General features: G+C 40.6%; 1 protein-coding gene across 4 annotated transcripts in view; it reads left to right on the plus strand.

Annotated features, from left to right (window-relative positions):
• The window catches only part of FGD3 (FYVE, RhoGEF and PH domain containing 3), a 176,764-nt gene that overhangs the window by 141,034 nt on the left and 13,265 nt on the right, over positions 1-22,465 (plus strand). For all 4 annotated transcript variants that reach the window (XM_038410836.2, XM_038410837.2, XM_043518271.1 and 1 more), the window contains 3 exons: positions 3,506-3,568; positions 13,708-13,833; positions 16,833-16,985. In XM_038410836.2, the coding sequence (XP_038266764.1) occupies positions 3,506-3,568; positions 13,708-13,833; positions 16,833-16,985 (342 nt within the window). The remainder of the gene's footprint in view (positions 1-3,505; positions 3,569-13,707; positions 13,834-16,832; positions 16,986-22,465) is intronic.

Below are 22,465 nucleotides of genomic sequence, written 5' to 3' on the forward strand. Positions count from 1 at the left end.
ATGCTGAGAGGCTAAACTCCATACACATGAGACTCCCGAGGTCTAGAAGCTGAATTCCAGCACTGGCTATGTACTGCAATTACTTAGTACCTTCTGGATCCTGTTAAAATAATGATTCTCTAGTGGAGTCGTTTAGAAAAATGAATGAAAAATGATCATCCTCATAGGACACATTTTATAAATGTTGAAAGTAACATTTAAAAAGTAACTTAAGGGCCATAACTAGGGATTCCAAATTGGCAGGAGTACATGTACATTTTCCAGTAGGAAGGGAGATAAAAATATTTTTCTCTGGAGAGAGAACATTTTTTCCATAGAGGCTTTTCTCCAGAGCAAATGTGAGATGCATGCTGGGATGGAGACATCTTGATAGAATGTTAGAAGTTGCAGTTAAAATACTGATGGGGAGCCTATGTGACCAGCAAATATCAGCTGCCAAACAACATTGTACTGGAAACTGCATGGATACTGTACCTACCTCCCAGGGGATTTAGGACTTAGTGTATTAATGTTGGTAAAGCTCTTTTGAGATCTTCTGTAGCTTAAAGCTAGAGAGTACCTGTGGAAGGTAATCAGTTTCTTAGTGTATGTTTTACATATACAAATTTTTGCTTGAGGCCACTGAAGTGCTTTAGGACAACGAAGATGATTTCCCCCCACCTGGAGGGCATTCTCCACATCTCTGTTAAAGCTTAGATCCCTCCCACCCCACGATATATATACTCTCTCAAGGCCTTGTGTCACAGGCTTCATCCTCCTTGCCATCAAAGATTAACTGAGACTCATCAGCGCTGCTCCTTAACTGATTTGATAGAGTTCCTGTAAGACCTGGTTTTGCTGCTTTCCCTTCTTGCAGTACTAAGTAAGTAGATTGTCTCCAAAGACAGTACTGTTGCCCCTCTTTGCAGAAGACAGTGCAGCTGGCTGGGTACAGAGACGTCAGCATACGTTGCATCGTCCTAAATAGGTGTAATCCCACTCTCAGCTCCTTTTGGGATAGTGCTAATCTACCATTCTGGATTTGCATTGATCTAAACCACATTTGTAAGAATTTGGCTCCTATTTGCCTTACAGTGTTTTTTCTGCGCAGTTGTTTGATTGTGTTAGCATATAAAGGGTTACACCTAGACTTCAAATTTAGCAGCTCTTTCTGTGTTAGTATTTTAGTCCAGTAGCTGACTCAACAATTCTACAGCACAAATTGTTTTTACAACAAAAATAAAAACTTATTGATTCAAATTAAAGTTGGAAGATGTAGTGTAACTAATGGATTTCTCCGAACTTATAGATTTGGTCCCAGATCTATGCATTATATTACATGTATTAAAGTGGGTAATGCAGATGGCATATGGGTGTGATAGGTAAGGCACTTAATGATACAGAGGGCCTAATCCTTAGAGATGCAGAGCATCTTCTAATACACTTTAAGGTAACAACGGATACAGGTACTCTGCATCTCTCAGCATCAGGCCTGTGTTTATAGAAATGCAGAGCTGGAAAGGGACCTCAGTAGGTCATCTCTGGTCCAAAAACCCACCCTGAAGTAGGAGTAGGTATACCTAGACAATCATTGGCAGGTATTTGTCTAACCTGTTCTTAAACTTCCCATGATAGGGATTCCAGATCCTCCCCTGGAAACCTATTCCAGAGCTTAACTACCCTTATAGTTAGGTTTTTGTTTTTGTCTTTTTCCATCTAATATCTAACCTAAATCTCCTTTACTACAAACTGGAGTATTATGGAGTGTTCCTACAAGTTATGTCCTTGGTGGTTTTGATTTGATATTTTTAGCTTAATTAAATAAACTGTGTACATATGTTCACATTCTTGGAATGTCTTACCACGAATGAGCTATACAAACACTTAAATGGGTGAAATCTGTATCAAGGAGCTACACTTCCATCTTAGGGTTCTGATTGTGATGGGTTGGATCACAGAAAACCCCTTGGGGCTGCCAACTGATGTGCCGGGACTACCTCTGAGCCTGTTTTCCTTGCCAGCTTGGTACTCCAGAACTTTGCCTTGTTTGAGCCAGACACATTTGCCTGCTGCAAACACAGACCCAAGTCTGAATCACATTCCGTAAAAGCTGCAGGCTTAACTGAAAACAGCTTAAGAAGTGTTCCTGTCTCCAACACTCAGATGTCTAGCTCCCAGTGGAGTCCAAACCCCAAATAAATCAGTTTTACTCTGTATACAGTTTATACAGGATAAACTCATAAATTTTTCTCCCTCTATAACACTGATAGAGAGATATGCACAGCTGTATGCCCCCAGGTATTAATACATACTCTGGGTTAATTAACAAGTAAAAAATTATTTTATTAAATACAAAAGGTAGGATTTCAGTGGTTCCAAGTAATAACAGACAGAACAAAGTGAATTACCAGGCAAAATAAAATAAAACACGCAAGTCTAAACCTAATGCGGTAAGAAAATGATTTCAGATGAAATCTCACCCTCAGAGATGTTCCAGTAAGTTTCTTCTACAGACTAGCCTCCTTATAGTCTGGGTCCAGCAAATATTCACACCCCTGCGGTGACTGTCCTTTGTTCCAGTTTCTTTCAGGCATCTTTTGGGGAGGGGGGGAGAGGCTATCTCTTGAGCCAGATGAAGACAAAATGGAGGGGTCTCCCAGGGTCTGAAATAGACTTTCTCTTGTGGGTGGAGACCCCCTCTTCTCTACTATGCAAAATCCAGCTCCAAGATGGAGTTTTGTAGTCACATGGGCAAGTCACAGGTCCATGCATGATTCAGTCCTTTCAAGCCAGGCCACATTCCCAGGAAAGCTCAGATGTGGATTAGCATCTCAACGTTCATTGTTAGCTTAAGTGTTTCTTGATTGGGCACTTAACTTGCAAATTCCTTTTGAAAGAAGCTGACCAAATGCCTTACTAAGGCTACTTAAAATCAAACATGTACACAGCCAATATTCATAACTTTAAATACAAAAATGATACATGCATACAGATAGGATGAATATATTCAGTAGATCATAACCTTTACAGAGATATGTTACATGGCATATATGTAGCATAAAACATATTCCAGTTATGTCATATATACATTCATAAGCATGTTTCCATAAAGCCTTATGGGGTGCAACGTCACACTGATGTCTACACAAAGTACTTTGCTTTTTTGGTTTGTATTATAAGAATCAATGTAGCTGTGAAATTGAAAATCTGCCCCTTTTTGTTTTATATGTGAAACCCAAAACTTTTCTTCTGTTTAAGGTGTCTGGCTTAGGTATTTATTGTGTGCATGCACATTTCTGAATATGTAAACAGACCTTTGTAATTCAATGCCATCTGTAAAATCACCCACTTTATTGCCAGCTGAATATTCCAGAGTAATTGAATACACATGCAATTAACATATATTCATAACCAGAACAAATGAGGGGTTAGAAGTACATTATTCCATGTTTTTATTTTAAAGATTAACATAATTTAAGAGCAATCTCCATATTGAAATGTTCTTTGTGATTTTCTTTTCCTTCAGATAGTAAGCACCAGCTCTGTAGAATCTATGCCAGGAGCAGATGGCATCAGTGCATCTGGAGGGGTAAGTAATTGTGAGATTAACATTTTTGTTTAGGCAGCCTTTTCTCAGTTTTTTTAGAACTCTGGTTATTTTCCCCATTCACTGTTGTTATCCAGTCATTGACTGGTTTCAGGTATATGTGTTTGCAATTGTATAATTGAACGTCAGCTCAGAAGTAGAATTTGAGAAATAATTAGTCCATAGTATGTTTCTCATTTATTTCTGCTGAGGGCGTTGGGTGGTGTAAAGGTTGGTTCTTTAACATCCTGGAAGATTGGGTACTGTGCAAGCCAAATATTTTTCATAACAATTTCAACACAGTCCTCATAGCCCTTTGATGTCAGCTGTTGAGTCATTTCAGCACTCCTACTCTAAGAGAGTTTGTGCACTCATTATCTTCTATCTTTAGTACACTCTTCCCTCCCATCTAAGACAGCCTACCAGAATCCCAGGTCTTCAGGAAGGGTCTTAGATACTGCATGACTGCCTTCAACAGCAAGCGTCCTCGCCAAACTTATCCTAGTTTATTGTGGAACGGTTAGAAGTAGTCTTTAATAGCATTATTTGCCCAATGCATGGACTGTTGTCTCCAGGCAGCCTCACATTGTGCCCCCATCTCCTCCCATCCACTTGTGTAATAGTAGATACCTTAATGACAGGTTTCAGAGTAGCAGCCGTGTTAGTCTGTATTCGCAAAAACAAAAGGAGTACTTGTGGCACCTTAGAGACTAACAAATTTATTTGAGCATAAGCTTTCCTGAGCTACAGCTCACTTCATCGGATGCATTTGGTGGAAAATGCATCCAATGAAGTGAGCTGTAGCTCACGAAAGCTTATGCTCAAATAAATTTGTTAGTCTCTAAGGTGCCACAAGTACTCCTTTTCTTTTTGTAGATACCTTAAGTGTCCTTGTTGTCCCTTTCTGGAAGCAGATGAGAGATGCTGCATGGCAGCTCTCCTCCTCCTTACCCCCATTTACTCCCTCTCACTAGTAGGTGGCCTTCTGTGGTCCAGCTACCACATATGTACAGAATCATCCCAGAAATGCATTTAATAGGATGATTCCCCAAGTATCTTTGTTGGGATTGGTACATTGTTAGAGTTCTGCCCAGGAGACACATCCTACTTCAGAAACCAGTAAGCAGAGGGTTAACAGTTTTGTATAAGTCCGTGTGTTGATGTATAACACCAGATAAGGGGAGTTGATATAGACAGTTATGATTCAATTAAGTTTTTAATTTAAGTGTACAATTCCTTACCTGTATCACTAACAGCATGTAATCTACTAAAAATGAAAGACTTTTTGAAAACTAGCATAGTTCTCATTATTTATGTTTGTTAATATTTTGCATTTCCCTGATAAACAATGAAAATCACGTCACTTCTGTTTTTTTTTAATTCAGTCATACATTCAGTGTTGCAATGTTTGGGTTGCAAATATTACAGAAAAATATTTGTTTTTAAAAAATTGTTTCAATTTCAATTTTTAAAAAATGGAAACATTTCTCTGGGTCTCATGTTTCATAAAATGTTTTAACTAGATCTAAATTTTATTCAAAGTTCCAATACATACTTGAGTCCAATTACTTTTAATACATATTTGTGTAACAATGGATTTGAATGGTATGTCTTGGTTTATTTAATAATCTTCCATAAAATTATATTATAAGAAAAATAACTTTTAAATAACCCTGAATTTAAATAACATATTTTAGTTAATTAAAAAATAATTCATTGTTCCTCAGGCTAATAAGACTTATGGTCCCCCGCCTACCTAACAATTTGTTTTTCATTGTGCTATATTTTAACACAGTTGTGTGATGGAAGAGTAACATCAGCGTGAACTGTTTTGCAGGTCACAGCCTTAAGTCGTATTTGATTTTAATTGTCACACCTGTTAAGAACCATCCCAGTTTTCTTGTAAGAGGAAGTGCACTGATTCTACTTTAATCTTATTCATGTAAACCACTTGGTGGTAGTGGTGGTCAGCAAACTAGTAGCTCCCTTCTATGTTTGGCTCAGCTTAATGAAGAAATATGAAGAAGAATAAGACTTATTTGAAGTTTATTATGTATTAGCATAGCAAGACAATAAAGAAATAATAAAAGAAATGCAACAAGTGTACAACCACTGCATTATGGTAATTGCTTACAGCCAACATATAGTACTCATTATACTTTTGTATACATAAATTAAAACCCAACCTACAGTTCCTAATATTCAGTATAAATGTCTTACACATACAGAAATTGGTATATAGTCAAGAATTCTGGACCATGTAACTGAAAAAAACCCCTGCAATATTACAAAGTGTGAAACATACTATTCTTAATATGAGTTAACTCCATTTCACTTAGTTCAACACATTTTCAAAGACCATGCTGAAGGGGTGTATGTGTGTTTGTGTGTATGTTGATGAACAGGTAGTTTTCACATGGAAAATATGTAACCCCATAAAATGGATAAATGAGCTTGGAAATATCTCTGTTGTTCATGCACCTGTCTATGTGAGCACCTGATTATCAGTTTGAACTCTTGCATATAACAGGCATGTGCAATGTAGGTGCTTATATTTTAAATAGGGCTGTCGATTAATCACAGTTAACATGCAATTAACTCAAAACAATCGCAATTAAAAAAATTAATCACAATTAATCGCAGTATAACTCTCACTATTAAACAAGAGAATACCGATTGAAATTTATTAAATATTTTGGATGTTTTTCTACTTTTTCATATATATCTTCTATTCTGTGTTGTAATTGAAATCAAAGTGTATATTTTGATTACAAATATTTGCACTGTAAAAATGATAAACAGAAGAAATAGTATTTTTCAACTCACCTCATACAAGTGCAGTAGTACAATCTCTTTGTCCTGAAAATGCAACTTACAAATGTAGATTTTGGTTGTTGTTACATAACTGCACTCAAAAACAAAACAATGTAAAACTTCAGAACCTACAAGTCTACTCAGTCCTACTTCCTGTTCAGCCAATCGCCAAGACAAACAAGATTGTTTACATTTACAGGAGATAATGCTGTCCTGCTCTTATTTGCATGGCACTTTCGTAGCCAGCATTGCAGGGTATTTACATGCCAGATATGCCAAACATTCGTATGACCTTTCATGCTTCAGTCACCATTCCAGAGATCATGCTTCCATGCTGATGGTGCTCATTAAAAAAATAATGGATTAATTAAATTTGTGACGGAATGACTCGGGGGAGAATTGTACGTCCCCTGCTCTGTTTTACCTGCATTCTGCCATATAATTCATGTTACTACAGTCTCGGATGATGACCCAGCACATGTTGTTCTTCGTTTTAAGAACACTTTCACTGCAGATTTAACAAAATGCAAAGAAGGTACCAACGTAAGATTTGTAAAGTTGGCTACAGCACTCGACCCAAGATTTAAGAGTCTGAAGTTCCTTCCAAAATCTCAGAGGGACGAGGTGTGGAACACGCTTTTAGAAGTCTTAAAAGAGCAACACTCCGATGCAGAAACTACAGAACCCAAACCACAAAAAAAGAAAATCAACCTTCTGCTGGTGCCATCTGACTCAGATAATGAAAATGAACATGCGTTGGTCTACACTGCTTTGGATTGTTATCGAGCAAAACCCGTCATGAGCATCAATGCATGTCCTCTGGAATGATGGTTGAAGCATGAAGGGCCATATGAATCTTTAGCGCATCTGGCACGTAAATATCTTGTGACGCCAGCTACAACAGAGCCCTGAGAACACCTGTTCTCACTTTCAGTTGACATTGTAAACAAGAAGCAGGCAGCATTATCTCCTGCAAATGTAAACAAACTTGTTTGTCTGAGTGATTGGCTGAACAAGAAGTAGGACTGAGTGGACTTGCAAGCTGTAAAATGGTACATCGTTTTATTTTTAATGCAGTTTTTGTACATAATTCTATATTTGTAAATTCAACTTTCATGATAAAGATTAGGTGAATTGAAAAATACTATTTCTTTTGTCTTTTTACAGTGCAAACACTTGTAATCAAAAAGAAATATAAAGTGAGCACTGTACACTTTGTATTCTGTGTTGTAATTGAAATCAATATATTTGAAAATGTAGAAAACATCCAAAAATATTTAAATAAATGGCATTCTATTATTGTTTAACAGTGCAATTAATCATGATTAATTTTTTTAATCGCTTGAAAGCCCTAATTTTAAATATTGGACTAGACATAAGATGAAAGAGAAAAATGAGGAAAAAAATAACAAGAAAACAATGAAATTACAAAACCAGACAATCCCCCAAACCCTTTTCATTCCTTAATGTTATGGTGAACTCTCTTGGCTTTCCTTCCTTCCTCTGAAGTGAAGGAGGCTGTAACGATGTTCGCTAACGATGCCTGGTTTTCTCATTTTTCCCTGGCCGAAGCGCTGATCTAGCAAACAGTTATGCATATGCTTAGATTTAAGGCATGAGTAGTTCCAAAGTGTAGTCATTGAAATGGTCTTCCAATTTTTTGATCGAAATTCAAAACTTCAATGAAAAGTTTAACCGGAAATCAAAATTTTGAAAAATGTGAGATAACTGTAGAATAAAAGCAGATTAATAGTCAAAACTTCCCTGTTTGAGGAAGCAACTCTTAGGCCCCGATCCTGCAAAGAGTTCCACATGCGGTTAACTTTATATGTAAGTAGTCTCACTAACCACAATAGCATTAGTTGTATGAGGAAAGTTGAGCATTATTATTATTATTTATTGTTTACTTGCAGTCAGATCTAAAGGCCTCAGGTGGGGTCAGGCTCTCTTTTTGGTAGGTCCTTTTTGAACTTATATAATTAATTCAGTTGGCCAAACAAAAGAGACAGATGCTCAGCTGGTAAATGGAGCTATGACAGTTAGGATCTGATCTAGCCTCCAGAACACATGCGTTATTCAAAGCACTCTCTTGACTTGCAAGGAACTCTCTTCAGGCGATATGTAATTAGAAGTAGATGGAACCACTTACTATGTGACCTATGCTCTGTTGAATGGATAGACTGTCTTGTTTAATGTAATTCAGTGTTTAAAACAGAGATCTGAAAGCAAAGTCTCTTTGGTTCTGTCCCCATTACTGCCACTGAATAACTGTATGACATTAAATCACTTGACATTTCTGTACCTCAGGTTTTCCATTTTAAATATGGACCTCAGAAGGGCATTCTGAAGCTTAATTAACGTTTGTCAAGTGTTTAGATCTTTGAATTAAAAACATTTTAACTTTTTTGGGTTTTTGTTTTTGTTTCTTTGGTTTATTAAAAATAATACAAAGTAAAATACTTGTCGTGGGCTCTAGGCCCCTTTGCCATACATTAAAATACAATCATAAAAAAAATCAGCTCACCCGAAACCCAGTCAATATCTCCCTAACCCCAACCCCAGCCTTTATTTTACTCTTCTGTCCCTCACTATCCCCCACCTCCAAAGCCATGGTAAATACATGGGCCTTGCAGTCATGAAGGTCACCTGATTCTTGCTATTTTATGAAGAGGAAAGTAGGTTTCAAAGCTGAGGTCTCACATGGAAAATACCTTACTGGCAGCTTCCTCTCTTTTATGCTATGGAAATGCACATTATTATTATTATCATATCATTTATTAGGGAGCTACCCAGTGCATTCCAAATCAATCAGCTGACTTCCCGCTAAAGTAAGCCAGTGTACAGTGAGGAATTTTAAGCAGTTGTTTCTCCTCACTGCAGTTGTTAGTATGTATCAACAGGAATGGATATTGTGCATCAGGTAGACATAGTGTTGGTCTTATACTATTCTTTAAGATTACCTTCCAGTAACTTAACTCACAAGGCCAAATTTTGTCCTCGGTTACACCCATGTAATCCCATTAACAGCAATGAAGCCGTGTGGGTATGTATGAGCACTAAAATCTATTAGTGCAAATTCTAACAATATAAAACTTTTCAAGTTTAATTAGCCAGTGATGCAGTGCTTTGCTGTAACCATTTAAGAAGGGTTCATTTCTCTACAGTTGAAAGGAAATGCAGTCTCCTAAACATTTAATTAGCATTAACACCAGAATTAAAGCTGTAAAACAAATCCATCATAAATGAATGACTTTAGCCAGTAGAAATGCTGAGGAAAATGGATACTCTTTAGACTCATGCTGATTAGGGAAAGTATTCCAAGTCTCCTTAATTGTATACCTTACTTTGAGAAGGTCTGATATATTCTGAAATAAAACTCAGTGGTAGTGCGTCATCTAAGACATCTGTAAATGACTTAGTTGTGATAATGTCAGGTTAACTGCAGCGAACTCTTTACAAGTGAAGTGCAGCACCACATTTGAGCTGTGTGTGTGAGAGGACATGGATCTGTAGGAACTCTCTCTGTTCTGGGTAGCTGTAAATGTGCATGTAAAAAGAGCTCTAGTCATTTTCCTTAAATGAGCAAATCTGTATCACTGCGCTCCATAAAGTTTAGCGCAAAATATCATCTGTCCCTATGTAAAGGTTTGCCCTTGAAGCCGGAAGGAAGCAAACAAAATTGAAAAGAACAAATTCATTTAAAACTGAGGGACTAGTTGCAGTCAAGGTCATTCCTGTTGACTGGCATTCTGCTTTCCACTGTCCACAGAGAATATCAGAACAGAGGGTCAGTTAGAGGAGTTAGAAAACTTAGGAGTAGCAATGTAGTCAGCAATGTAGCAGCTTGGCCCCTCTGCATCACCCTGTCCTGCTCCAGGAAAAGGTGTAGGGCCTCGGAGGAGCAGGGTGAAGGGTGCAGTTAGGGCAAGTGAGGGGAATCAAGTGTGTGTGCTGGATACAGTCTGTGAGACCGAGAGATAGGTAAAGGCTAAGAAGAACAGGAGAAAGCAAGAGGGCCCAGAGCAAAGGGAAAGAGGAAGAGGGACAGTGGCTGGTTGGGGAGGGGAGGTTGTGGCCTGGAGCATGGAAGAAGGTGATAGTAGATGGGACAGATAGTAAACAAGGTTACGAGGACCATGATGCAGAGGTTAGCTGGTATAGCCACGAACTAAAACCCACTTCATCAGATGCATAGAGTGGAAAATACAGTAGGAAGATATATATACATAGTACATGAAAAGGTGGGAGTTGCCTTACCAATTCTAATGAGACAATTCAATTAAAGTGGGCTATTATCAACAGGAGAAAAAATCAATTTTGTAGTGGTAATCAGGGTGGCTCATTTCAAACAGTTGACAAGAAGGTGTGAGTAACAGTAGCGGGAAATTAGCATAGGGAAATTAGTTTTTAGTTCTTGTAGTGACCCATCCACTCCCAGTCTTTATTCAGGCCTAATTTGATGGTGTTTAGTTTGCAAATTAATTCCAGTTCTGCAGTTTCTCGTTGGAGTCTGTTTTTGAAGTTTTTTTGTTGAAGAATTGCCACTTTTAGTCTGTTATTGAGTGTCCAGGGAGGTTGAAGTGGTATTTGAATGTTATAATTCTTGACGTCTGATTTGTGTCCATTTATTCTTTTGCGTAGAAACTGTCCAGTTTGGCCAATGTACATGGCAGAGGGGCATTGCTGGCACATGATGGCATATATCACATTGGTAGATGTGCAGGTGAATGAGCCCCTGATGGTGTGGTTCATGTGGTTATGTCCTGTGATGGTGTCCTTTGAATAGATATGTGGACAGAGTTGGCAACGGGGTTTGTTGCAGGGATAGGTTCTTGTGTTTGTGTTTTTGTGGTAGCAAAAATGTGGTGTGTATTTGCTGGTGAGTATTTGCTCCAGAAATTGCTACTGAGAAATGGAACACAGTTCCCTCCCTCGCCCCCTTCATTTTGCTGAGATTGAATGGTCAAGGTTCAAACTGCTGGCTGATCATGGCCTTTTCACGGGTTGCATTGAAATCAGTGAAAGTTACAAACATTCAGCGCATCTCAGAATCAAGTCTTAGAAATGGTTGCTTTAGTGGCTTCCACAGGGGCAGCTACAACATGTTGACTTACTAGAGAGACCTCACTCACTGGGTTGGCTTTCACTGTGCTGAGGAGAGAGAGTCCTTTAGAAGGCTACAGGCTTCCCTTAGGGCTAGTATGTCTAGCATGGCAATGAGTGGGCCGCCACCTCTGATTTTATATACTGGCTCCCATCTCTGAATTCCCAAGCCTCTGGAATCCCTCTCCTCTTATGAAAGACTTCAGATTTCTGAAGATGCAATTATTTGGGTAGATGGTTCTCTCACATAGGCCTTGTGACTTACCTCTTCTGATGGTGCACAGCTCTCTGAGGAAGAAGGGTGTGTGTGTTTTTCTCAATGTACAATCGCATCCCTTTTTAAATGTAATCTGTAGGGTGTTTGTTCTTTATCTGGTAATATAGGTTCCTTCAGACTGCTCTGGGCATAATGAAAGCTGAAAACAGAGCTGCATTATTGTGAAATTACTGCTTACATGTTCCCCTTAAATTGGTTGCTGGAGCGCCAATATAAACTCCATAACAAAAGTAAAATATCTTTTTTATTTTATATAAAGCTCCTGCTTTAGTTATGGGCACATGATAAAAATATATTAGGGAAAGGTTTTTCTCTCATCAGATTGTGAGTGGATTATCTGAAGCACAGAAATAGGGAGTGAATTATTAAGGCTTTTGTCTTGCAAGTTGCAGTTTGACATTATTTCGCTAGTGAAGCCATCTTACATTCCCATAGTGTGATGTATTTCCTCTGCATAGACATAAGTGAAATTCACGCCAGGGACTGCGCCAGAGTAATTTGGTTATAAATTTTTGCACAGAAAGTGTGTGGAAAGTCTGCCATGGTGAGAGTAGTACAAAGTGCCTACTACAATCTTCCTTCCTACTATAGGCCCCAGCGGCAGCCAGTAGAGTCCCCAAAGGGAGCAGTGCCGACCAGGAGAAGGCACAGGGATTTATTTAACCAAATTTATAAGGAGATGCATGTGTCCATCCAGAGCTCTGAGCTCAAGACCATAATTTTACAAGCTCCTCATAGACTTTAAGGCCAGAAGGGACCAGTCATAATCATCTAGTTGGACCTCCTGCACATTGCAGGCCACAGAACCTCACCCACCAACCCACCCCTGTAATAGGCCCGTAACCTCTGCCTAAGTTACTGAAGTCCTCAAATCTTGATTTAAAGACTTGATTTAAAGTTACAGCGAATCTATCATTTACTCTAGTTCAAACCCACAAACAATCCATGCCCCATGCTGCAAAGGAAGGGGGGAAAAAACCTAGTATCTCTGTCAGTCTGATCTGGGAGAAAATTCCTGGGCAACCCCACATATGGCGATCAGTTACCCCCTAAGCATGTGGGTGAGACCCACCATCCAGACATCCAGGAAAGAATTCTCTGTAGTAACTCAGAGCCCTCCCCCATCTAGTGTCCCATCTCTGGCCATTGGAGATGTTTCCTGATAGCAGTTGCAGGTGGGCCATATGTCATAATAGGCAATCTTATCATGCCACCCCTCCATACAATTAGCAAGCTCAGTCTTAAAGCAAGTTAGCTCCCACTACTCCCTTTGGAAGGCAGTTCCAAACAATGCCCACTTCAAAACTAATCGGCACATCAGAGTACAAGACTGCTCTTCCCATCCAAGCCACCCTTGCACAAATCTCCCTCTCCCTCACCCCGCAGAGAATATAAGTTTTGCAACATGGAATCATAGAACTATAGGGCAAAAAAGGACCACAAGGGTCATCTAGTCCAACCACCTGCCAAGATGAAGGATTTGTTGTGTCTAAACCGTCCAAGACATTTGGCTATCCAGCCGCTATGTTATAGTTTGAACCCATGTCCTGAAGGATAATCAAATTCAGGCTCTGTTGGATAACCAGAGAAAGAGTGAGTTCCAGAGTGAAGCCCCCTCACTGAAAATGCCCTTCCTCCAGACCCGTCCCCTTTAAACCAATAGACTGTCAGATAGAGTGACTCTTTGGCTCTGGTGATGCACAAAGGAAGAGATGGACTCTGAGGAGTAAGGCCCAAACAGCTGAGAGCCTTATAATTAAAAATCAGCACATCCCCACTGCAGCCTCAACCCCAACAGACTTGGTAAGAGGAAATTTTCCCTAAAATTGTCTGTGTGGGGAATAAATCTGGGAAAGAGCTTCATAAGCATGGTAGAAATTGAGTGGCAGAAAATTGTTTTGCAATAATTATGTTGTATAATGTCACCTAATTGTACGTTTCATTTCAGCCTGATTCCTGCAGAAAATCATCTTCTAAAACCAAGCGAGACAAGGAAAAGCAAACTTGCAAAAGCTGCAACGAAAGCTTTAATTCCATCACTAAAAGGCGGCACCATTGCAAACAATGTGGGGCAGTGAGTATCAGAATGAAATAGTAGCAGTGTTTTATTTTCTGTCCATTTAATTAGTCTATCTGTAACAAATGACTTTTTAAATCAAATTCTGAGTTTGTTTCATTCTGAGGGAGCTTTTCAGTTTACAGTAGGATAGACACTGGAGTTCGCAGCAGGGCTATGGTAGAACAGACCTTTCAACTTGCCTTGTCCATTGGGGATCCGGCAAAACAAAGCAATCGTGGTGTAAAAGGCCGTGAGTGAGTGGTTGAGGAGACAAATGTAACACTTCTGTGGCTGAAAGAAAAGCTGCCTCTGCACCTGGGTGGGTTTTGTATCTAGTGTCCCAAGAAACAACCTCGTTGACCAGGGTTTCCTTCACATAACTAGCATCCCTTAGCCATTAACCAACAGCAGAATAAATAGCCTGGAACACAGCTATTCTAGATCTTTGTCAGCAGCCTTTTGCTGCAGGCTTCCAAGTGCCTTCTTCCTCCTCCTCCTTTTCTGAGAGGAAACCAGCCATTTTGTGGCTAGGGTAACGAGTTCCAGCTGTCCCGATTGATTTGATCAATCAGAAGGCTACAGGGGCCCTCAATATTCAGTGCTGAAGTGATGGGGTTGCATTTCCCCCAGTGGCAAAACTAAATCAGGGTGCTTTTGGCCAAAGACGGTGTCCTTCTGTTCTTGAAAGGCCCGGAGAATCCAGCACATGAAAAATCCAGGTGCTAGAAGCCTAAGGCCTGGATTTTAAAGGAGCCAAAGGGAGTTAGGTGCCTATCTCCAATTGAATCTCAGTGGATACCTGATTCTCTGAGGCTTTTCCAAAAATCCCAACCCAAAATTACATGAGGTTGACTGCCTTATTGTGGCTTGAAACCTTCCTTCGGTGACATCAGTTTCATGGTTCCATGTTCCTGTTGTAACTAGTTTAGAATAATTAGTGAAATAATATCAAGTTTTTGTAGAATGGAGATAAATTTGGGTCAGGTAAGGTAAAATGTGTAACTAAGAATATTAAAAGCCATCCTTTCTAAAACATTCATCTCAGGAATCCAAACACTGTTACAGTGGAAGAGACATTATTATTCTGGAGTCAGCTATCTTGAATCTTTGGAGATTTTTAAAATAATTATTAAAATAAATACACTTTGGTATATAAACTGTTACATCAAAGCTCAGTTTTAAAAGAAATCAAACAAAAACCTCCCTGTGGACAAAAAAATAATGAGAATTAAGTTATTAATAATTTAATGTTAAATAAACAATTGTTGGTTGTGCACTGTTTTCTGGTGTGGGTAGTAGAATGCAAATGAAAGGAGTTAATTTGCCTCTAGCAAAGACTATTTAAAAAACGTTAGTTTGCTTTTGTTTGTGCATTTCAGCAGAATGATGCTGCATTCAACACTTGCATATGGTGCACTGAACTGGAGCAATGCAATGCTTTGTGTAGTAATACGTGTCTCGTAGGCATACATAAGAGAGCATACTATTGCGACTGAAGAGCATTCAGACTCTGTTGTTGTATAATAAAATGGGATTTGAAGTTAAATCCTGCTGACTGCTCTTGTAATGCACATAAGTGGTGGATCTCCTTCTGCTACTGCAATTAATACAATGAGACTGCAAATTTGAAAACCGACTTCACTGCTCTGTAGTGCGATATGGAGTCAAGGGGCCATATCCTCCACTTTGTCAGGTTCACCTTGCACCAAAACTTAAAGCAGCTAGAGGTTTGTACAAGTATCCTCACTGCAGGGGGAATCTCTGCTGACACAAAGCTGGTTGTGCCATCTCCTTTACCAGCCCTGTTGCCCCTTCTTTACCAGCCCTGTTGCCCAACTCCATCATCGCCTGTCCTGGAAATTCCACTGCCCAGTGTGAGGGGAGGCAGGGGGCATATGCGGGGGGGGGGGGGGAGGGAAGAAATTGTGTTAGGAGGAAAGAGAAGCAGAAGCGGTATGATGGAGCAAGGCTCCATTCTGCTCCATTCACCTCTGGTGTTCAGTCTCTATGGGACCTTATGCCAGTAGCGTAATTAAAGCTGCCCTCCATGGCCAAGCAATTGAGAGACCCCCTCACTGGCCTCCCTGTGTGTGGTGGTCCCAGCTCATGAATTCAAACCCAGCCAAGATTAGTAGTGAATGACAGTTACTGCCATTTTGGCAGCTGTTCAGTGGGCTACGTGAAATAAGTTGGTGCTTTTTGCTCCTGCTGGAGGGATGGGCACATAAACACAACTGTGCTCACTGCATTCTTGTGCATAATTCCAATAGACTGAACTACCCTCTTCCTCTCGAGGAGGATGGTACCTTGAGTTGAGTGGTTAGCTTCATTGCTTGGGGTCGTACAGGAGAGCTGTGCAGATAAACGGACGAGTTGAGTCTCCAGCGCTGTAAATCCAGCACTTTTCCCAAGCGCTGATTTCATGTCAAGTTTAATTGCTTGTTTGGGCCAGAAAAAAGAATTGAAAGCCATAAAATCACTGCCTGCCAACCCAATGTGGCATCAGGCAGATCATTATATGCAGTGCACAGTTCTCAAAATTCTCAAAAGTGACTCAATTTTTGGACGCTTTTTGAGCTCCAGACAACTCAAAGGGGCCTGATTTTTCAGACAGTCCTAAGCACCAAGCACCACCTCCCACCAACTGTGAGAATCAGGCCTCTTTAATGTATCTCATACTGGGCACTCATGATCATTAGGCACTGAAAACTTAAGATTATTATAACTCAGACCTTTTATACGGGAACAGAAAAGCAGATACCTATCAGTCACTTTCTGAATGGTTAGAAACACAATGCAGGACAAAAAAATCCTTTATTTCTGATTGAGGGAAGTGGGGTGTCCCATCTCAGACCTTGACTTACGTAAGATACTGAACGTCTGTCAATCTGTCTCATCCTTGCATTAGTTAGCAGGATTTTATTTCAGCAATTTATCTGCAGCAAAGTGGTTGTAATAACAGGGATTATATTTTCATAGTGGCTGAAGAATGAAGTATTATCTTTCTGATACAGGTTATTTGTGCAAAATGCTCTGAATTTAAGCCACTTGCAGATAACAGCCGTCACAATCGAGTGTGTAAAGACTGTTTTCTGCTGTCATCAGCAGTCCCATGCAACGCAGGAGCTGAATCTATGGGAGAACAAAAGAAAAAAACTGCAGTCGAGGTACAGTTATCTTGCTAATAAGCTTTTAACATGCTAGATGCCTGAAGAGGCTAGTTATTTTATTTGCTATTAAATCCCTTGGGGTGTGCTTTTCTCCATGATCTTACACCCTTTTAATAGGCTATCACTCACAACATACACCTGACAAACTGGCACTTGTCGAGCTGTATGAACATACATTGTGAATCTTATTTTCAAACATGAGTTTTGTACTTTTCATGCAGGGATACACTGGTTTTGCAGGGAAATTTCAACCCCCAGTTCTTAAATAATTGGCCTGCTGGGACATTCGATTCTGTTCAAACGAGTGGCAGCTTTCCCAGCTTGCTCTAGGTGTAGCTGTACAGACATCAGATCTGTTTCCATGTAACTTCTCTTGTTCCCATTCTGGAAATCTTTGTGCTCTTGACATTTCACTTTCCTACAAAATGCCAGTGCAATTGACCATTTTTCTCAGTGATTCATTCAAAGGCATGCCAAGCCATTTTTAAATGAAAAATCCTGTCTGTGAAACATCAAGCAGTAGTAGAGTGGGATGGCCACTGTCTTCGCAACTTTTCTCTTTGGGGCAGATGGAGTGAGCTGTGCTCTGCTCCATGCTCCACCAAGAAATAAGGATGATCATGTACTTAAGGCCTGGTGCTGGGAGTGGAGGTGTCATATGTGTTTAACTGTCCCTCAAGGAATACTGCCTGCATTGGGTGACCTGGGGCTGGTGCAAATGACCATATGCCCTGGCACAGAGGTGTGCTTAGGTGTGTGGTGGGGGTGGGAGGAGATATGACTACAGTGCTTTGAGCTTTGGCTATTCTGGCTGCAGAATAGCCCTTCGACTGTTGTGGGCAGCTGCCAGAAGTGAGAGCAGTTTCTTGACGTTTCTGATTAATAAAAAGAAAAGGAGTACTTGTGGCACCTTAGAGACTAACAAATTTATTTGAGCATAAGCTTTCGTGAGCTACAGCTCACTTCATCGGATGCATTCATGTAAAATGCATCCAATGAAGTGAGCTGTAGCTCACGAAAGCTTATGCTCAAATAAATTTGTTAGTCTCTAAGGTGCCACAAGTACTCCTTTTCTTTTTGCGAATACAGACTAACACAGCTGCTACTCTGAAACCTGTCTTTCTGATTAATGGAATTCTCTGTTGCCAAGGTGCTCTACCTCAACTTTGTACCCTCATCTTGGTCCCAAATCCTAGCGGTGCAAAGTGGAGTAAAGCCATAGATACATGCCACCTTCCTGAACTGTGTCTTCTGCAAGGCACAATGAAGTATTTGGCTCTGTGGCTTGATATCGTCACGCTGCAAAGTCTCTGTTATACCATGCACCTGTGATTACAGCCCAAGAATAAAATTGAGTATGCCCCAGTATTTCATGCAGTATGTCACAATAACCTATCAAAGCCATTTCAGCAGAAGTATCTGCCAAGAAAGTTAAAGCCTGCACCTAAACAACAGAGAACTCTGCTAATCCTAAAAGTCAGAAAGCTATTTAAAAGCCAGTGAAATGTGACCCAAGGCTTTACTTCAGAGAACAGATTACTTACTGTAAAAATCCAAGAAATGGAGTAGTTTTCATTCAGATGCTCAGACTTTTAGCTCTGTGCTAAGTCTTCAAAGGATCAGGTAAAATGCAAGAAAGATGGTAAGTGCATAAAAGAGAAATATTTGAGCAAGTCTGTTTCTTCCCTTCCTTTTTTACATAAAACTTTGTTAATGAGCTTAATAACAACTTGAGAGTTTGCCACTTCACAAGTGCTATTACAGATGCCAAAAATCCTCAAGAATTTTTTTCCGCTGGAAGGGCCAATACAGTACAGACATTTTTTCATTCACAAAAAGCTTTTTTCTTCCTTTAGTCACATAGCCTTGGGGAATGGTTCATCGTACTTCCTCCCATTCATATACCAGAGTCTCTGCTAATTATAATGTTGGAAAAAAACTGGGTTTCCAGACACAGGCTATAATGCAGTCCAAAGAGCAGCAGTAAAAGTACTGCATTTTCTTAACTCTATCCTTCTCGATGTTCTTGTTGGTTGATTTTTTTTTTCTACTCAAATCAAGACATTTGCCTAGTCCACACTAGAGTAATTATCCTCCTAAAGGAGAATGACCTCCTACAAACAAACCAAACAGGAGGAAGTTACTTACCTGTAACCGGAGAGTCTTTGAGATTTGTGGTCCGTATCTGTGTTCCACATATAGGTGTGCATGTGCATCATGCATTTGAGTCCAGAAGTGTTTCTTAGCAGTGTCCGTTGACCCATACATGTGCAGTGCTTCCCCTCATACTCCCAGCTGAGAGTATAATAAGTAGTGCAGGTCGATACCTCTCTAGTCTCCCTCTTACCGTCATGGAATCCAGTCTAAAGCAGAGGGGATGGAGGGAGGGTAGTTGAATGCATCTCGAAGAATCTCCAGTTACAGGTAAGTAACCTCTTCTTCTTTGAGTGATGGCCCCTGTGTGTATTCCACACGTGGGTGGGTGACTCGCAAGCAGTGGTTAGTGTGAAGATGGGTGCGAGAATACCAGTGGAAGTACAATCTGCAATATAGTTTGGCCTCCCGTGGCTTCTGTAGCAGCCACTTGTCCAATGGCATAATGCATCGTGAACGTGCGGACGGAGCGCCACTTTGCCACATGGCAGATGTCTTGCCAGGACACATCCGTTAGGCCAGTGTGACAGCTTGTGTTCATGTAGAGTGCGCCATGACTTTATCGGGGGGGGGTGCATTGGATTGGTTGTAGCACTCATAGCTGCACCCCGATACCCATTTGGACAAAAGGGCCATTCGGCAACGGTCGTAAATAATGAAGGCAATGTGCAAAAGGGTGGAGTCCTGTGTAGGCAGCATGCCAGTGCATGGCAGATGTCGAGGGGCATGCAAGGCTCTCTTAGTGAGGGAAGCATGTGGTTTGGGGCAGAAAACCAGCAGGTCGATGCTCTGATTTAGGTGGAATTCCGACACCACTTTTGGGATGAATTTGGGGTAGAGCCACAAGGATACTTTGTGCTTGTGGGATGTGGGAGGGGCGGTGCGGTCTGTCATTATGGCTGCTATTCGCTGCCCAGTCTGGCTGAGATAATGACTAACAAGAATGTCACTTTCATTGAGAAGTGGGAGAGGGAACGTGTTGCCAGTAATTCAAAGAGTGTCTTCGTGAGGGCAGAGGGAATGAGATTAAGGTCCCATGGGGGTATCTGTGGTGGTCAGTCCTCAATTATGGACAAATAGGGAAGGTGGCCCCCCAAAACAATATGGGACACCACAGGTGGCATCGGAGGAGGTTTGTGGGTCTCAACCTGCAGGTCAAAACTGAGGTTTTGCCTGTTGCTGGGAGAGGGTTGAGGAGATGGTTGTGATGGAGGCAGAGAAGCATGGCCATTGAGATCGGGTTTGCTGATATGGGGGTTCCTGCTGACGTTTGTAGTTAGCCAGATAAGGAGTATATGGGCACAGGCAGAATGGTTGCCTCTGATGCCGGCATCTTGGGGACGGGGTATATATACTGAGGGACCGTAGCATGGCTCTGGAGACCTTCCGTGGAGGGATTCATCCGTCTTCTTGTGGAACAATGTGTTCTTGTCAAAGGGCAGAGCCTCGATTTGGACCTCCCTGGGGAAGACAGACGATTGTGTAGCCACAAGTCCCAGCGCATAACTACCCCCGTTGATAGAGAGTGAGAGGATGTGTCAACTTATGGATCTAAAGGTAGAGGAGGCCTGGGATTACTTTAAATCAAAACTGCAGAAGCTATGGGAAGCCTGCATCCCAAGAAAGGGGAAAAAATTCATAGGCAGGAGTTGTAGACCAAGCTGGATGAGCAAGCATCTCAGAGAGGTGATTAAGAAAAAGCAGAAAGCATACAGGGAGTGGAAGATGGGAGGGATCAGCAAGGAAAGCTACCTTATTGAGGTCAAAACATGTAGGGATAAAGTGAGACAGGCTAAAAGTCAAGTAGAGTTAGAGCTTGCAAAGGGAATTAAAGCCAATAGTAAAAGGTTCTATAGCCATATAAATAAGAAGAAAACAAAGAAAGAAGTGGGACTGCTAAACACTGAGGATGGAGTGGAGGTTAAGGAGAATCTAGGCATGGCCCAATATCTAAACAAATACTTTGCCTCAGTCTTTAATAAGGCTAAAGAGGATCTTAGGGATAATGGTAGCATGACAAATGGGAATGGAGGTAGATATTGCCATATTTGAGGAAGAAGCGAAACTCAAACAGCTTAATGGGACTAAGTCGGGGGGCCCAGATAATCTTCATCCAAGAATATAAAAGGAATTGGCACCCGAAATTGCAAGCCCATTAGCAAGAATTTTTAATGAATCTGTAAACTCAGGAGTTGTACCGTGTGATTGGAGAATTGCTAACATAGTTCCTATTTTTAAGAAAGGGAAAAAAAGTGATTCGGGTAATTACAGGCCTGTTAGTTTGACATCTGTAGTGTGCAAGGTCTTGGAAAAAATTTTGAAGGAGAAAGTAGTTAAGGACATTGAAGTTAATGGTAAATGGGACAAAATACAACATGGTTTTACAAAAGGTAGATCGTGCCAAACCAACCTGATCTCCTTCTTTGAGAAAGTAACAGATTTTTTAGACAAAGGAAACGCCGTGGATCTAATTTGCCTAGATTTCAGTAAGGCGTTTGATACCGTGCCACATGGGGAATTATTAGTTAAATTGGAAAAGATGGGGATCAATATGAACATTGAAAGGTGGATAAGGAATTGGTTAAAGGGGAGACTACAAAGGGTCCTACTGAAAGGTGAACTGGAGGGAGGTTACCAGTGGAGTTCCTCAAGGATCAGTTTTGGGACCTATCTTATTTAATCTTTTTTTTACTGACCTTGGCACAAAAAGTGGGAGTGTGCTAATAAAGTTTGCGGATGATACAAAGCTGGGGGGTATTGCCAATTTAGAGAAGGACCGGGATATCATACAGGAGGACCTGGATGACCTTGTAAACTGGAGTAATAATAATAGGATGAAATTTAATAGTGAGAAGTGTAAGGTTATGTATTTAGGGATTAATAACAAGAATTTTAGTTATAAGCTGGGGACGCATCAATTAGAAGTAATGGAGGAGGAGAAGGACCTTGGAGTATTGGTTGATCATAGGATGACTATGAGCTGCCAATGTGATAAGGCTGTGAAAAAAGCTAATGCGGTCTTGGGATGCATCAGGAGAGGTATTTCCAGTAGGGATAAGGAGATTTTAGTACCGTTATACAAGGCACTGGTGAGACCTCACCTGAAATACTGTGTGCAGTTCTGGTCTCCCATGTTTAAGAAGGATGAATTCAAACTGGAACAGGTACAGAGAAGGGCTACTAGGATGATCCGAGGAATGGAAAACTTGTCTTATGAAAGGAGACTCAAGGAGCTTGGCTTGTTTAGCCTAACTAAAAGAAGGTTGAGGGGAGATATGATTGCTCTCTATAAATATATCAGAGGGATAAATGCCAGGGAGGGA

This window comes from Dermochelys coriacea, chromosome 7 (genome assembly GCF_009764565.3).
Source record: "Dermochelys coriacea isolate rDerCor1 chromosome 7, rDerCor1.pri.v4, whole genome shotgun sequence".
NCBI lineage: Eukaryota > Metazoa > Chordata > Testudines > Dermochelyidae > Dermochelys > Dermochelys coriacea.